Genomic DNA, 18,246 nt, shown 5'->3' with positions numbered 1-18,246 from the left:
AAAAAAATTCAGATAAAGCATTTTATATTTTGGACTTTACATGCATTTGTAACGTCGTTTTAATTCATTTACTTTAAGTTAGTTTCCAGGTTTAGTCCATACCTACAATTCCATTTTAATAGAAGTGTTTCCATTCAAAATTGGTTAATTTTTCAATTTATATTAAGGGATTATTGTGTGTGGAACACAGTTTTAGGTATTGGGAGAGATACAATGTTTAGATGACTGAAGTCACATCCTCAGGTATCCTCTTTAATGTTACATGAATGGGAAATAGTGGTTAACCACATTATGGGGAGATTGCCAAACACAGAAAAGGAGAAAACAGAATTTTCTCTTCTATCAACTTCACTGTGTTTTTTTTATGCAGAATTATAAAACATATAACCAGGAGTTGTTTTTAAAGGACTAATTAAATAAGCAAACTACTAGCTAACTGAGAATCAGTATGACACAGTAAAAGAGTACTAAATTTAAAATATGAAAACCTGGGTTTGTATCCCAGTTTCAGTTACTGACTAGCTGTGAGCAAATTAGATAACCTCTTTGAGGGTTAGCTTTCTCACCTGTGGAAAAAGGAGAAGTACTGCCACTTATATGTCTCTCAGGCTTATTGTAGGGAAAGTATTTTGTTAAATCTTAAACTGAGTTGCAACTTTTGTTTTGGGACCTTATCAATCTGTTGATCAGTGAACATTTATTAAGCACCAGCTGTGTGCCAGGCACTGTGCCAAATGATGGACATACAAAAGAGGCAAAAGGCAGTCCCTGCCATTAAGGACCTTACAGATTGGGGGGGGGAGGCAGCATACAAACATATACAAAGCAAGCTGTACAGGATAATAGGAAATAATTAACAGAGAGAAGGCACTAGAATTAGGGGAAATTGAGGAAGGCTTCTAGTAAAAAACTGATTTTTATTGGGAAGAGAAGGAAGTCTATTTCAGGCATGGGGGATGTGGGAGATAGATAGAGAAAATACCTGGAGTGTCTTGTTCTTGGAACAAGCAGGAAATTAGTGTCACTATATCAAAGAGTACATAACAGGGAGACAGATTTAAGAAGACTGGACAGGTAAGAGGGAGCTAGGTTATAAAGGGCTTTGAATGCCAAACAGAACATTTTGTATTTGATCCTAGAGGCAATAGAGAACCATTGGAATTTATTGAGTTGATCAGATCTGCACTTCAGGGAAATCACTTCAGTGGCTGAATTAGAGTAGAGACTTGAGGCAGGCAGACCCATAAGCAGACTATTGAAATAATCCAGGCATGAGGTGATAAGGGCCTATTCTAGACTGGGGGCAGTGTCAGAGGAGAGAAGGGGGTAAATTCAAGAGATGTTACAAAGGTGATATTGATAGACCTTGGCAACAGATTGTATATGGAGGTGAGAGATAGTTAGGATTCCAGGATGACTCCTAGGTCTCAAGCCCAAGGGTCTGGGAGGATAGTGTTATCCTCTACAGTAATAGGAAAGGTTTAGGGAGGAAATGAGTTCCATTTTGGACATAGTGAGTTTAAGATGTCTACTGGACATCCAGTTCAAGATGTCTGAAAGGCAGTTGGAGTTGTGAGATTGGAGATCAGCAAAGATTTGGGGGCAGGATTAGACTTGAGAATCATCAGCATAGAGATGGTAATTAAAGCTGATAAGATCACCAAGTGAAGTAGTATGGAGGGAGAAGAAAAGAAGACCCAGGACCAAGCCCTGAGGGACACCTATGGTTAGGGTGTGTGACCTGGAAGAGGATCCAGCAAATTAGATGGAAGGAATGATTAGGAGGAGGACCAGGAGAGGTAATGTCCCAGAAACCTAGAGAGAAGAGAATATCAGCAGGAGAAAGTGATCAGTTCTCCAGTGTTAAAAGAGTGAAGAAAGGTGAAGGAGAATGAGAATTGATTAAAAAATCCATTGGCTCTGCCAACTAAGAAATCACTAGTAATATGGAGAGAGCTGTTTTGGTGGACTGACGAGGTCAAAAGCCAGATTGCAAGGAGTTAAGAAGAGAATAAGAGCAACATGATATTGTGGAAGTGTTTGGCATAATGATACATGTGTAGCATATGTTGAATCGCTTGCCTTCTTAGGGAGGGTGGGTGGGAAAGGAAGAGGGGAGAGAAATTGGAACTCAAAGTTTTAAAAGCAGATGCTCAAAAAAAAAAGTTGTTTTTGCATGCAACTGGGAAATAAGATATATAGGGAATGGGACATAGAAATCTATCCTGCCCTACAAGAAAGTAAGGGGAAAGGAGATGACGGGGGAGTGGGGTGACAGAAGAGAAGACTGACTGGGGAATGGGGCAATCAGAATATATGCCATCTTGGAGTGGGGGGACGGTAGAAATGGGGAGAAAAATTGTAACTCAAAATCTTGTGGAAATCAATGTTGAAAGCTAAAATATTAAATAATAAAATATGATTAGAGAAAAAAAGAGTGAGAGGAGACAAAAGTGGAGACACTTAAGTAGAGATGGCCTTTTTAGAAGTTTAGCTACAAAGGGCAGAAGAGATATAGGACTATATGGTTAGTGGGAATAGAAGGATTAAATAAAGGTTTTTTTCAGGCTGAGGAGATAACATGTATGTTTGTAGATGATAGGGAATGAGCCCATAGAGAAGGAGAGATTGAAAATTAGTGAAAAAATGGGGATGACAGAGGGAACAATCTATTGGAGGAAATGGGATGGAATGGGATTACTTGAGTAAGTAGAGGGATTGGCCTTGGTAAGGAGAAGGCCACTTCATTCCACAAGATTAAATAGTCTTTAAATGTAGTTTGAAATCTATTGAATTCCCACTCCAGTGTCTCATTTTGTGGGAATAGAGATAATGCTGGGTTTTCAAAGGGATTGTTAGCATAACACAAGTTCTAATGGGTTCTAGCAAAGCTCAAAAAGGTTACAGCCCCAGAGATATTGAGTCTGTCATTTGAGGATCAGTTTAGCCAAATCCACAGGAGCTTGTTATCAGGAGACTAACCACCAGAGGCTATATCTATATTTGTATCAATATCTGAATATCTGTATGTGTTTGTGCATACATACATATATGTGTGCATGCATACATATATGTATGCACACACATATCTCACCTGGTCTGCATCAGCTCACAAAAACTCCTGAGGTTTAGAGAGGAGAAAACTCCCTTTAAGGCATAGAGAATTATTATACTCTCTTATCCGTGCATATACTATTCTTAATAATGAATTTATAGATCCTGGAAGTAAATATCTAATGTATAGGTAGGCAAGTAAATGGCCTAATTTAAATTAAAGATAATATGAAGGCTTGAAGGATAGAAATCAGATAGAAAATCTTCCTAAATATGAAAGATGTCTGATGTAATTTTAAAAGTCTTTTATTGCTGAATAAATGAATGTTAGTGGAAAAATTAGGCTTTTGGTTTTTTCTTCCAATTTTTAAACTGTAAATAGTAAAAATAGTGCATTTTTAGTACGATTCTTTAACTATAGAAATTGAAACCTTTAATATTTTCCAGATGATTTTGAGTCATGCCAAAATACAATATCAGTAAACGTTGTATAGAAGACATAACTAGTAGCAGAAAGAGTTGAGAGGATTGAATCCTTTAGTGATTAGCTGAAGTTGGAAATGATTTCTTTACTTCCCGGAGAATGGCTTAAGGAGAAATCAGGCCAATAACATTTATTCCAGTGGTAGCAGCTATCCCAGACTATTCTTTCCATGTGTCCTAGAGAGTAATGAGCCTCAAAATTCTTAAAAGCAATTACAAAGCTAGGCTTAATAGGTCAGAATTGATCTATTCAGGCCCATCGTACATAAACATCTGAGTTAACTGTCATGTGCAGTGGCATAAGAGGTTCTTTGTGTGATAAAGATACTGTTACTAAGGCAATAACCTTTATGCTAGAATCCTTGCAACTAAGACATGTTGTGTAGTGCTCAGCTGATATACAAGAGTTGGTAGCTATGAATACTGATGACAGTGAAATTTAAAGCTATATATTAGTTTGCTAAAATTGTAACAGTGAGAGATAGTCTGTTTTAACTTCTGTTTTAATATAGTAGGCTGTTTATGGTATAGCTCTGAGCATCTTTTAAATGTAATTAGTTTTGCTATCAATAGAGTACTTAAAAAATATTTAAAGTAAATTCAAGATTGCTGATAAGCCAAGAAGATAAGAGATCTCATTTGTCTAGTACATTTCTATTCAGAACCATGTGCAATTAATTCCTGGCATTGCTGAATGCTAGTTACAGTAGGGAACAGTGAAGTAATGTATTTCCTGCAGAGAAAAAAAGATTTTAATTTTTCAAGGCACTTGGGAGTGTGGAACTGAAATTTTAGTCTTTTCCTGTAAAAATTCCACTTCTCTTTTTTTCTTTACTCTTTTGAACAAAACAACATAAAACTCTACTCAGTTCTTTGCCTTTTTTCTCCTTCATCTGTTGTGATTTCTGTTTTGTTTGTTTTTTTTTTTAATGATAATTTGGTTATACTCTTCTTTAAAAAAAATGAAATTAGCTAGCAGTTTGCTTGTTTAATTAGTCCTTTAAAAACAACTCCTGGTTATATTTATTACTTTTTTTTGTTTTTAGCATTTCAATTTTTATTTTTTAAGGCTTCCTGATTTGTTGGGTTTTTTCCCTTTTTTTTTAAGTTGCATACCTAATTCATTAATCTTTTGCCTCTTTCTTGTTAAATTTTTTTAGAGGGAGAAATTTATCACTAAGCACTGCTTTGTCTTCATCCTACAAGTTTTGGTATATTATTATCATTTCCTTTGATATAATTTTCTATTGTTTTTATAATTTGTTTTGTAACTCGTGGGATTAATACTGTTTAGTCTTCATTTAAGTCTGAATTTTTTTCTTCAGACTTTATTGATAATTTTTATTATGTTGTGGCCAATAAAAGATACTTAATATTTTGCATTTCTACATTTATTTATGAGTTTTCAGTTTTTGTAAAGATGCTGAGAAATATGTATGTTCCTTTTGATTCCCATTCACCAATTGCCAGAGAGCTAACATAGTTAAACTTCTTCATCATGTTTCTTATAGTCTGGACATCATTTCCCACCCACCCCAGATTTGCATTCCATGCCACTTCCAAGCCTTTCCACACCATGACATGACCCACTTCTTTTCAGCTTATCTATTGTCTTCTCCTCATGCTTGTATTTGTATCCCCATCATTTAGCACAGTGCCTGGCACATAGTAAGCACTTTTAACTTTTTGGTTAGATTTATCTAAATCTGAAAGGGATACATTAAGAAAAATTAGTATTTTATGGTCTGTTTCTCCCTATGGTTCATTTAGCTTTTCCTTTATTTAGAAGCTCCGTCATTTGCTCTGTGTGTGTGTGTGTGTGTGTGTGTGTGTGTATGTATACACAATATGTTGTGTATATGTACATGTATGCACACGTACATACCCATATTTAATATTGATATTATTTTACTATTATGGTATCTTTAAACATAAGGTGCTGGGCCATCTTCAGTTATTCTGGTCTGTATCTGGCCACTGGACCCAGATGGCTCCAGAGGAGAAAGTGAGGATGGTGACTTTGCACAGCCCTCCCTCACTTAAATCCAGTTGACTTGCAAGTTATGCCATCGTCTTCCTGATGTCATGGTCCTCTTCGAGAAGGAAGGACAAACTGCAACCACAAACATAATGTACTTTCTCTGCTTACTTCTTTTTTACCATGTATTTTACTGTTGCCTTGTCTGAGATTGTGGTTTATCACGCCTACTTTTTTTGAGATTGACCTGAAATTTCATAGATTCTCTTCTAGTTTCTCATCTTAACTGTGTGTGAGTCCATACATTTCAACTGGCTTTCTTGTAAATAGCATGTTGTTGGACAGTTTCCCATCCTCCTCCGTTTTATAGATGAGTTCATCCTATTCACATTCATAGTTATGATTATTGCTTATGTTTTTTCTTGCATCATATGAATTGTCACAATGTTTACTTTCTTCCCCTCTCTTTCCCTTCTTAAATTATAAGGAACAAAGGTGAAAGAAATTAGGACTAGTACTACTTATTGGAATAGGCTATTTCTACCCTTTTGCCTTTACTTACCCACCTCAGATTTAAAGACTGGGTCTCCTTATCTCACCCTTTCTGGAAATGCATCAGCCATTCATGGGCTCCACTGAACTACTGGTATACACCCAGATTTTGACCTCTATTTCTGAGCTGTGTGGGTTTGTCCTTTCTTAGCCTGGTGTCTTCCCCACCCTCTATCCTTCTGCCTTTCGGGGAGACCACCAGATTGATGCTAGACTTTATGAAGATATCCCAATTGGCTTTAGCCTTTTTGTAGCACAGAACTCCCAAACTCAAGTGATCCACCTGCCTTAAACTTTATAGTAAGAGGAACTATAGAAGTGTATGTGCTACCACATTTAGCTTCCCTATTGATCTTTTAAAATAAATTTTTATTTATTTCTTTTTTTTAATATATCACTGTAATTTTTTCCCCTTTTATCCTTTCCCTTCGTACTCCCAGAGAGCCATCTCATATAACTTTTTTTAAAGAGGAGGAGAAGGGGGGAAAGATCACTGTAATCAGAAAAGTTGGAAAGTATGTTTAGTCTGCAACACTTGTGGATCATCTACCTTTTCAATCAAAAGTGTGGAGTGAGAGTGTCTTCTAATATCTCCTCAAGCCATGCTTGTTTTTTATAATTTTGCAACATTCACTATGTGGTTATTCTTTCTGTTTACGTTGTTGTTGTCATTGTGCCTGTTGCTTTCTTGGCTCTGCTTACTTCACTCTGTGTTGGTTCATGTAGATCTTTCCATGCTTCTGTGTATTCATCATTTCTTACAGTGAGCACAGTAATATTTCATTGCATTCATGTACCATAATTCATTTAACCATTCCCCAGTCTTTGGGCCTCTACCTTGTTTCTATTTCTTTGCTAACAAAAAGTGCTGTGCTAAATATTTTGGTGTTACAGGGACTCTTATCAGTGGCCTCCTTGGGGTATAAGGAATAATAATTCCATTACCTTGGGGGAGTAATAGAATCTCTAGGTGAAAGGGTATGGACATTTTAGTTACTTTATTTGCATAATTCCATATTTCTTTCGAAAATGATTATTAGGGCTTCACAGTTCTATGAACAATGCACCAGTGTGCCTATCTTTCTATAACCCCTCCAACATTGACTTCCTGTCTTTTGTCATCTTTGCCAATTTGCAGAGTGTGGTTCTTTTGTTATTCTGTGGTTCATGTTAAGGAATTGCTGTAGAGTCGTTGACCTCTTCATATCCCTTTCCCAAAATAAAAGGTCATATATTTAAATAAGTAATGAAAAGTTCTGTCAGGGTGGGGGGAGGGAGCAAAGGGGGAGAGGAGGAATTATATAAGGTTTGATATCAATTCTGGCAATTTAGGTTGTACAGATAGATAGCTAAATAGATTTTTATTAATTTCTTGAAGAGTATTTGCTAAATACCAACTTTGTGTCCTGGGCTTTTCAGGTGTTATAGGGGAGAACAAATAAATAGAAACATAGACTTTACAGAGTTCTATTCTGGGCCAGGTCTAATTGAGGCTAGTGATTCGGGCTTGGGATTGGAAAACAATGAAAGAAAATGTTCATGGTCCAAAAAATTCAATTAAAAAAACAACAACTTAATTGTAAAAAAAGAATTTTGAAAGATGTAGTTGCTAAATATACAGTAGATGCTACTTTGCTCTGCTTTTGCATTCACCAGGGCAGCAATACTGGATTAGTTAGTCCATAAACATTTAAGTATAAGATATTTATATATTCAGTATATATACATGGAGCCATTGGTTACAGCAAATGGAGAAGTTTCAAATGCTATAGATAAGTTCACTTACCTTGATAGTGTACTTTCCAGGGTTGTACTCATTGATAACGAGTTTGATGCGTGCATTGCCAGAGTTAACTCAGTGTTTGGGAGACTCTGAAGGAAAGTGTGGGAGAGAAGAGGTATTAGACTGACTACCAAACTGAAGGTCTACAGAGCCGTTGTGCCGACCTCATTGTTGGATGCCTGTGAAACCTGGACAGTATTCTAGCCCCATGCCAGCAAACTGAATCACTTCCATTTGAATTGTCTTAGGAAGATTCTGAAGATCACCTGGCAGGATAAGATACCAGACACTGAGGGCCTTTCTTGAATGAAACTGCCAAGCATTCAAACTCTACTTCAGAGAGTATAGCTCTGATGGGCTGGCCATGTTATTTGAATTGCCAAAAAGACTATCTAATGGAGAACTCACGAAGAGCAAGTGTTCACGTAGTGGTCAGAAGTGATACAAAGATATTCTCAAGGTCTCTCTTAAGAACTTTGGAATTGATTATGTGACATGGGAGACATTGGCACAGGACTGCTCAGCATGGCATGCCCACATCAGAGAAGGTGCTGTGTGTGTTCTATGAATAAAGCAGATCTGAAGTAGTTTGAAAGGAATGGGAGATGCACAAATTTAGAGAATCCATTCCAAATGTTCACATGGGCTATTTGTGCCCAACCTGTGGTAGAACATTCGGAGCTCATATTTGTTTAATCAGCCACAGTTGGAAGCACTGTAATTTGACTGTAGCATAGTGATGTCATTTTGGTCCTCCTTGTAAACAAAGGTCAACAACTAACCATTAAGTATAGGGATACAAAGGCATTGTGCTAGGTGCTGCAGATACAAATAAGAAAAAGAAAGTGCCTGTCCTCAAGAACCTCACAATCAAATGGGATAAGACAATAAAAAGGATGCTGAAAAGGGGGAGTACCCACTAAAGGGGTACCCTGCAAGGGGGCATGATGTTTTATGGAGTCTAAAACAAATAGAGTCACTGATGGAAAATGGAGAGTTACCCAAAAAAATCTGAGCCCTTTATAAAGGAAGGCTGTGGGAGGAATTTATTGCTTCATTCTTCAGCCCTCTCTCCAGTTTGGCAACTGTAGGAGTTGAGAAGGTGTTGAATATCAAAAGCTAAGTTAGTCTGCATGGTGATCAGATTTCAGGTCATCAGCTTAATCTTGGGGGAGGCATGATGTTTCCTAGAGCCCAAACCCAAGCCCAGCCACAGATGGAGGATGGAGAAACACCAAATGACACCCTTGTGAACCCATGTTAGAAGCAAAATCTTGGACTAGGTGCCCCATAGATGTTTCAGGAAGGCACTTCTGATGGTGTTGTTGGGAGGTCAACTAGGAAATAGCTGGTGTGGGGGCATGATGAAGAAGTTCAAAGAAGTCCAAAAGCAGCATAGCTGGTAGTAAACAATAAAAAAAAGAAACTTCTTGTGGAAACGGCAGTAGGGAACAGGGGCAGCATCAGAAATACCAGGGCCATAGCAATACTGACACAGACTCCAACATAATTACCAATCCCCTTCAAAAGTCAAGGTCATCTGTAGTAGGGTAGCTAAGAGAGGTCTTGAGTCTCTTATCTGCAACCTCTTCTTGCATCTCCATTCTCATTGAGACTGACCCCTTACTAACACCTCAGTGTTAGCCATTCACCAGCCAAAAACTCCCTTTTCCTTGGAGCCTTATGAGAGAGATGATGCCAAATTGTTGTCCTTTTTGAGGCCTCTACTGAGGAGCTTCTCTCTCCTGTGAGGTTGGGTGCAGACTATTTTTCATCTTCATTAAGGACTCAGGCCTGCCACAAAATCAACTAAAGGACTTCTTTTCTTCTAGGTGAGTCAACACTCCTATGATTGTTCAAAGACAGTTGTACCTCTCAACAATTCCACCCCTTGCTTCCCCAAGTCTTTTTTTAGGAAGGAATTCTCTGAGCCCCATCCCAGGGGGGAGTGGACTTGCCAACTGAAGAGAAGCCAAACCATTTCCCCAAGTAGTATAGAACCTTCTGACAGGGCAAAAACTTCAAGGCCCAGAAGTATGGAGGAGGTCAACCAAGTCTATTTCTAAAAGTAGTCCATTCTTCTCAAGTAAGTCTTCCTATAGCCTAGATCTAAGAAACCTCTGGAGTGGAGAGTCTTTTACCTTCCTAGGTTAGTCCTCTTTTATCACAACATATATCTTCTTTGAGGTGAGACACCTAACTGAGGCAAAAAAAAATAACCAGTGAGTTATAGCTATTGCGTTACCTTGGGAAATTTTATGGAGGATCTTGACTTAAGCCTTGAAGAAAGTATAAAACTTGGATTTACATAGTCAAAATTAATTTAAGTGACTTGTGCATGGTCACACAACTGGTAGGTGGCAGAGGCAGAAACCTAGGTTTCTCCTAATTTGATTTCCAGCACTCCATTGAAGACAGGAAAAATAGAATAAGCAAAGAGATGGAGGAAAAATTTGTAGTATATTGAAAGATTGTGAGAGGGATAGTAAGAACAGTCTGACTTGAATAAAAAGACTATGCATGGGGACTTTCAAGAAAAGAAAAGAATTTATGTATTAGGTACCTTAAACTGGGGAGTGAGAAGATACAATTTATATCTCTAACAGTGACATGCCAAATTGACCAGAGTAGAGGGAGATAACAGATAGTTTAGGATGCTGTTGATTTGATCTAGGTTGAGTTTAAGTGAAACCATATATAGTAAGGTGTAGTTCTCAGTATAGATTATTTCATGTGAACTAATATGACTTAGTGATCATAGCCCAAGGGTGAGGAACCTGCAGCCTCAAGGCCACATGTGGCATTCTAGGTGCTTGGGTCAAGTTTTACAGAGTAAATCCTTTTGTTGAGGGAATTTGTTGTGTAAAGTTTGGATTCAGTCAGAGAGCCACACTTGAGGACCTAGGGGGCCCCGTGTGGCCTTGAGGCCATGGGTTCCCCACCCCTGTGACACACAGTCAGGGAGAGTAAAGAAACTTGATTTCAGGATAGGGAAGAAACCCAAAGAATAGTGGTAACTGAGAAAAATGGGAAAGTTGGCTTAGTTTATGAGTTATAGTTTATGAGAATAATGAGTGATTTTAATGATATTGTATATGAGATGATGGTAGAATATCCAAATTGGAGAAGTTCTGTAATATGTTATAAATTAGGGGGGAGAAGCAAATCCTGGAGACAGGGATTTGAGAGTTGTTGACAGTAGAGGTTTGTCATAAAGCATATGAATTCTCCAGTGGATTAAGCATAGATATAGTTAATGAATATAAAAGCATTTATTAAGTGCTTACAATGTTCATGAAGTAGTATGCCAAGTGCTAGGATTACGATTGGAAAAGCAAGATAGTCCCTGCTTTTAAGGAGCTCATATTCTAATAGAGATAACACATATATTAGAATTAGGTTGTGGGGCAGATGGAAAGGCCCAGTGGGCCTTATGGAAGGCAAATGATAATGCATCCTTTTTAGTGTCATTTCTATTGATAAAACCATCATGTTGATACATTTCCAGTTCTAAGGACTTTAATAGGAATAATAATGGCTGAGGTTGTTGAGGAGGGAGCAGCTGCAGCACCTGCAGAGTGGCAGTTGTCCAGTTTTGTCTTGATAGGAATTGCTGGCTGCTGGGCCAAACTGGAAATAGGGTTGGTGGCCTAGGGGGTATTGCTGTTTCCTGGGATTTGGGGACATAGGGTCTTGGACTGCAGCCACCAAGGGGATGTGTGGTAGTAGTGGTTTGGCCTGCCAGAAACGTTCCACCTCCTGTTTCTCTCATTGCCTTGTTTCTTCAGCTGAGCTAGGTTAAAGGAAAGAGCAGCAGAAGATAGAAGACTACATCTTTCAGAATACCCACATTTAGGAGGTGAAAGCAAGATTGTTTTTTAGTTTATTTACAGTTTACTGTGTGAAGAGAAAGTTTATATTCTCTTTATTATCTATCTTTACCAGATAGTATTTATAGCAAAACTTTAATTAATTGACACTGAACCAGAATTATTTTGACACTTTATCATAAAAAAGACAAATCTTAGGAAATAAGCTCAAATACGGAATTTAGTGTTTAATAATAATAAAAAAAAATTTTCTGGGTGATGCCTTGAGGTTAGTAAAAATTTGACTGACTTACAGTAGGAATGTGTAGGAGACTGCAGTTGTGTCTTCGGTCCTGGACAATTATGCTAATAATAACTAGCATTTATGTAGAGGCCTTAAGGTTTTCAAAGCACCTTACAGATATAATTTGTTTGGTCCTCACAACAGTCCTGTAAAGTATTATTAAGTGTTACATTAAGAGGATTGCTTAAGTCGTCCAAGAGGTTATAACAGAAACCTCTACCTACAGATTTTTTAGAAGTATGTAGTGTTGCATTTTAAAGAATATTTAATAAGTCATTAATAAGTGTCATTGCATTTCCATGATACTTAAAGTAGTCTACATTCTCCATAGGTGTGTTCTTGCAGATCAGAAAAGTGTGGAGTATGAATGCGTATTCATTGTCCTTGTTTCTTGAACGCTTATATGTATGTTTAAACAAAATTTATCAGCACTTTGTAATCTGGTTGCCAGTCTTATCACTCAGGTGAAATTGCTCTGCCCAGTATTACTTATGATCTTAATTGCTGAATCTGGTGGTCTTTTCTCAGTCATTCTTGATTTTTCTGATGCATTTGATGCTCTTTCTGATAAATCTCTCTTTTCTGAGGTTTTATGATGCTACCTCTTTCCTGATTATCCCTCCTACATGACTGGCCTCTTCTTATTCTCCTTTGCTGGCTAATCAGTATCATAACTCTTAACTCTGGGTGCATCCCAAGGCTCTTCCTGAATCTTTTTCTCTTCTCTCTATACTCTTATTTGGTGACCTTTATAGCTCCCATGGATTTAGTTATCTCTGTGCAGGAAAAAATATAAACTCCTCTATTTGACACATAAAGCTCTTTACTACCTGATCTCTATATACCTTTCTAGTCTCTTTATATATTTCTCTTCAGTCTAGCCACACTGGCTTTCTTGCTGTTTCTTAGAATACTCCATGTCCCATCTTTGTGCCTTTTCATTATCTGTCCCACTTGCCTGGAATATACTTCTTCCTATGCTTCATAGAATACCTTGGGTTTTTTTTCAAGACTCAAATCAATTTTGTTGGCTCTCCCCTACCTACTCACTGCCCTTTCTACTCAAATCACCTTCTATTTATTTTATATTTATTCTTTATTTATATGTACATATTGTCTCATCTGATAGGCTCTAAATTCATTGAGGGCAGAAATTGTTCAAATTTTGTCTTTGTATCCCTAGAGCCTAAAATAGTACCTGGCACATAGTAGATGCCTTTTTAAATGCTTATTGATTGCTTGATTATTTTGTCCATCCTTTCAGGGAATATATCTTATTATATAGTTAATGCACTTAATCTTTTTGAAGTTGTGCAGTTCCCCTTCAGTCCCATGTGGCTGTTATTTATTGTGAAGATTAATCATCTTAAAAAGTAATTTTTCCTTTCATCTTTTGTTAGGTACTTTACATAACATCCACATTCATCTGTTATCTGTATTTACCTTTTAAGAGTCATTAAAACTTTCTTTATAAATGTACCTATTTTGTAAAGATTTGGCAAATCTCTTGGTGTGGGGACAAATATTAGGCTGCATTAAATTGTCTTATGGTCTTTTGCATATGATAACTATTGTCTTGTTGCTTCAACAGCTACCTCCCCTCGTGTTTCTTCAGAGCTGGAACAGGCCCGACCTCAGACAAGTGGAGAAGAAGAACTTCAGCTACAGCTTGCATTAGCAATGAGCAGAGAAGTTGCAGAGCAGGTCAGTTATCTGGGTAGCTTTTTGTTTATGCAACAGGCCTATCAGAATCATCCTAAAGCTTTTATTAAGGGCATTTTGAGCACATTACAGTATTCTAGACAGTGTGAGATTACAAAGGAAGGCGCCAACACAACTTCTGTCTTGAAGGAGTTTTAGGATTTTGTGTGTTATGACCTGGTTCCTATTTGCTGTGAGTTCATCATCTCCTACAGCCCACTGTATGGAAATTGTCTGGAGGCAGGGCGGCATTCAGGTGAGAATTATGAGTGAGCCCTAAGAGAGGAAAGGCAAAAAGCATTCAAAACCATATTTCAGATACGTTGTTACAAAAACTACTGACTTCTAAAAAGATAATACTTTATTCCCCCCCAAAAAGTTCTCCTATAAAAGGGTATATTTTCAAGGAAATTAGAAGGTAGCCCCATTAAATGATTCATTCTTTTATTCGGTTAGATTTATTACAGATATTAGGCATATCTCCCCAAGGTTGCATTTTAAGACAGAGTTATAGCACAGTCTCTCTGACTACCACATTCTAAATGAGTGCAGTTCAACGCATTGGACGCTGGATAGGCACCAGAGGATGCTCATAGCATCACATTAGCACTCGTTAGTTCTCCTGTAAGAGATTCTTTCCTTATTTAGTTGATCCTTAGCCAGAAAGCTTTTCAACTGTATCTGAAAGTAAGGTCTGTCAAATGGGGCATAGCGTCTATGTGGAGAAGTTAGGTGGAATAGGGGTGAGGAGCAAGGGTACAAAAGGAATGGCAGGAGGATGCCAAAAACAAACTTAACCTATTTTAATATTCCCTAGAGCCATCCCTGAACTAGTGGAACGAAAGTCACTGATGATAGATTGGCATATCACAATGAACATCCAAGCCTCTTTTCTAAGCCATTATAATTCTGTGGGGTAAAAAACTGTGGTTCTTACCACCTCTTTGCAAAAGAAATGTCAGTCTTTTCTGATTTTCATTTTGAAATAATACACAAATGGAACTTCATATGAATAGTTTTTTTTTCTACCTTAAATGTTATTTATTATTGTAATAAAATCAGTTCCAAATGCCATTCTCCATTTCAGGAAGAACGTCTCAGACGTGGAGATGATCTAAGGTTACAAATGGCCCTGGAAGAAAGTCGTAGAGACACTGTTAAAATTCCAAGAAAGAAAGAGGTAAAAATAACAGTAACAATACAGTAATAACAGTAATGCTTGCAAAATCCTCTGCATACATTCTCATTTGGTCCTGACATTTAGCTAAGTTACATAATTGTTTTCTAAAGTAACCTGAATTTAATATAGTGCATTAGGTTTTAGTAGAATTTCGTTTTAGGTATTATAGTATTGTCTTCATTCAAGAAATATTTATCTTCTGTAAGCAAGAGTTAGATACTTTAATGGAGTTTGAAACTTAGCAAAAGCTCTACCAGTGGGTTCTTTTTGGTTTTGGGGGGTTATTTTTGTTTTGCTTCATTTGGTTTTTTTCTTGTTTTTGTAGAGTTTTTGGTCTGTTTGGTCTAAAAGCATTGCTTCCCCTCCCCCACAGCATAATACTCTGTTGGATTTGATGGATGCCCTACCCAACTCAGCTGCTGCCCCTCAGAAAGAAGAACCATGGGGAACATCAACTGTAACTAACCAAACTGACCCCTGGGGAGGAACTGCAACTACATCAACTACTTCTGACCCTTGGCAATCATTTGGTAAAAAATCCTTTAACCATATTTGGTTAAAGGGCTAAAAAGGGCATGGGTTGTCATAGAGTTTCTTTTTAGCTCTTATTTCATGATGGGCTTAGTTTATTCATGATTTCTTAACTGGCTTAGTGGTTCATGATGAATATTTTGGAAATGATCTAATCAGTTACTGTGAAGTAAAGAAAAATTAGTGGTGTTGACTGTAATATTCAAAACTTGCATCTTTACATTTTGAATGGTCTTCTTTTAGTTATATGCCACAGGTAAAAGGAAGTGATGGCTTAGTCTGTAATTCTTTTCCAGTTTCCCTCCTGTTTCATCTATCAGTTGTTCCAACCAGCAATTTAGGTAAAGAAATTACAGTAGTCCTAGGCATCTGAATCATTGCTATAGTTTGCTGAAAATCACATGGTTAATGTTACTAGTAATGAATATGGGCATACTAGCTCTAATTATTCCTTACTGTTACAGGCATTAGTCAATCATTTTAATTGGTTTAAAAAGTTGTGTTTAAGGCCTGTTTTGGAAACAGTATTACGGTTGGCTGTGGTTATTTAACATCAGATTTAGTATATTTGAACCTTATAAAAGTAAACATTTGTTTTCTAGTATTTTCTTTTCACGCCGTACAGTTCTTAGCAACACCCTTTTATCCATTTTGTCTTTGATCATTATCATCACATAACTCTTGCTTCTCAGATGTTTCTCATTCACTATAGAAATTATATTACTTGACTTTCCTATTTCAGATAAGACCAATGAATAAAGGTCCTTTCTTACTGGGTTCCCCCACTTCAGGATGCTTATTATACTCAACCCCAGGAGACTAGAGCACACAGTTTAGTTGAACTCTCATTCCTCCTCATGACAGGTGTTCTCTTGGACTCAGAGCTAACCCCAGACTTGATATTTTTTGCACAACCTTTGTGTTTAAATAGAAAATTTACAAGAATAATTACCCATGATTTATATATAGTATGATATGATTTGGCGTACTATATTCAGGTGTGTATTGGCAGTATTATGAAGTTATTAGCTGTGTTTTTGATCTACCCTAAAATAAAAGTTGCATCTTTTCTTGACAAGTGTCCTCCCAACCTGAATGTTATTATTCAGTTTTAAAACAAGAAAAATAGTATTTTTGTTGCTGTTGACAGAGTACATTAAGATCAAGCTTAAAATAAAATTTTTGAAAAAATTATTAAATAGTTTGTAAGCACCGAAACAAAAAGAAGTCAGGATTGTTATATACTAGCACGGGTATACTAAGAACAAGACATGACAGCTTAACCTAATTTCTTCTTTTGACAAGTCAATAAGCATTATTTAGAAGAATTTTATAGACAGATAAAAGAAGACATTTATGTTGTACATACCTATGTGCCAGCCACTGTGCTAAGCACTTTTCATAAGTATTATCTTATTTATATTCAGAATAACCCAGCAAAGTAGGTGCTACTATTTCTTCTAATTTTACAGTTGAGAAAATGGAGGTAAATAGATTAAATGATTTGCTCTGGGTCACAGCTAGTAACTATGTAAGGCCATATTTGAACTCACATCTTCCTGACCTCAGGCTCAGTGTTCTGTCTGTTGAGCCATCAGGTGTTTCTGGATAAATTAGACTTTAATTTCAACAAAATACTTGACTGAATTGCTCAGGATGTCCTTGTGGATGCAATGAAGACAACTGTGAACATAGTTCATTTAACTAATTCCCCCCAGATATTAATGATCGTTGCCAACTTGTAGGTGAAGTCAAGTCAGCAAGCATTTATTAAGTACTTTCTATATACTAGACACTGGGCCAAGTGCTGGGGATACAAAGGAAGGCAAAAAAAGTTTTCCTGCTCTCAAGAGCTCACATCCTAACGAGGGAGACAACATACACACAATTGTACAAACAAGATACATACAAGATAATTTGGAGATAATCTCAAAGGAAAGGCTCTAAGCTTCAGAGGACCAGAAAAGACTTCTTACAGACCATGGTACTTAGTGAAACTTGAAGGAAGCCAGGAGATAGTGAAGAAGAGGGAGGAGAGTTCCAGGCAGGGGGGCAGCCGGTGAAAATTCCCAGAATTGGGAGATGGAGGTCTTGTGTGAAGTACAGCAAGAAGGCCAGTGTCGCTCGATTGAAAAGTACGTGTGGAGGGTGTGGTATAAGAAGACTGGAAAAGTGGGCAGGGGCAAAGTTATTAAGGACTTTAAAAGTGAAATTTGAGATTTTATATTTGATCCTAGAGATAATACAAAGGTCTCTGATGGTACAACATAGGATTTTGTCCTTGACCCTGGATGTTGACTCATTGTTATTACCACCTTGGATAAAGGTCTAGAAAGCCACATGGCACGTTTGTAGATAATAGAAACCTGGGAAGAATAGCTGATTTGGTGTATGTATATATCTACATCTATCTGTCTGGAATATCTTGACAGGCTAGGACTAGAGGCCCAAACTAGCAAATTTTTATGAGGATTAATGTAAAGTTGTAAAACAGTAATGTAAAGGAAAAGCAATAGCACAGGTATAAATTGAGAGAACCCTCATTTGATAGTTCATCTGAAGAAGACGTGGGCAGTTTAGTTGACTACACATTCATTATGAATCAGCGGTATGCTACGACTGCTAATAAAATTCATGAACTTGGTGTATGTATAATGCAAAGAGCACAGCACAAGTCATTGCAGTACCCAAGTTCTGTTCCCAGCAACATCTCTTGCTAGCCGTGTGGGAAGTTACTCAATGTCTCCAAACCTCAGTCTCCTCATGTATACAATAGGAGTGAAAATGTCGTAAGAAAGAACTTGTTAACAACTATTCAGTCACAAAGTGGACTGCCTTGCAAAATAGCTCCCTCCCTGTCAGTAGAAATAC

The 18,246-nt window shown here is 37.3% G+C and overlaps 1 protein-coding gene across 3 annotated transcripts in view; it reads left to right on the top strand.

Annotated features, from left to right (window-relative positions):
• EPN2 (epsin 2) overlaps positions 1–18,246 on the top strand; it is a 110,867-nt gene that overhangs the window by 65,608 nt on the left and 27,013 nt on the right. For all 3 annotated transcript variants that reach the window (XM_036741623.1, XM_036741624.1, XM_036741625.1), the window contains 3 exons: positions 13,555–13,667; positions 14,752–14,844; positions 15,218–15,374. In XM_036741623.1, the coding sequence (XP_036597518.1) occupies positions 13,555–13,667; positions 14,752–14,844; positions 15,218–15,374 (363 nt within the window). The remainder of the gene's footprint in view (positions 1–13,554; positions 13,668–14,751; positions 14,845–15,217; positions 15,375–18,246) is intronic.

This window comes from Trichosurus vulpecula, chromosome 1 (assembly GCF_011100635.1).
Source record: "Trichosurus vulpecula isolate mTriVul1 chromosome 1, mTriVul1.pri, whole genome shotgun sequence".
In the NCBI taxonomy this organism is placed as follows: domain Eukaryota; kingdom Metazoa; phylum Chordata; class Mammalia; order Diprotodontia; family Phalangeridae; genus Trichosurus; species Trichosurus vulpecula.
This window is presented reverse-complemented; position numbering and strand designations above follow the sequence as displayed.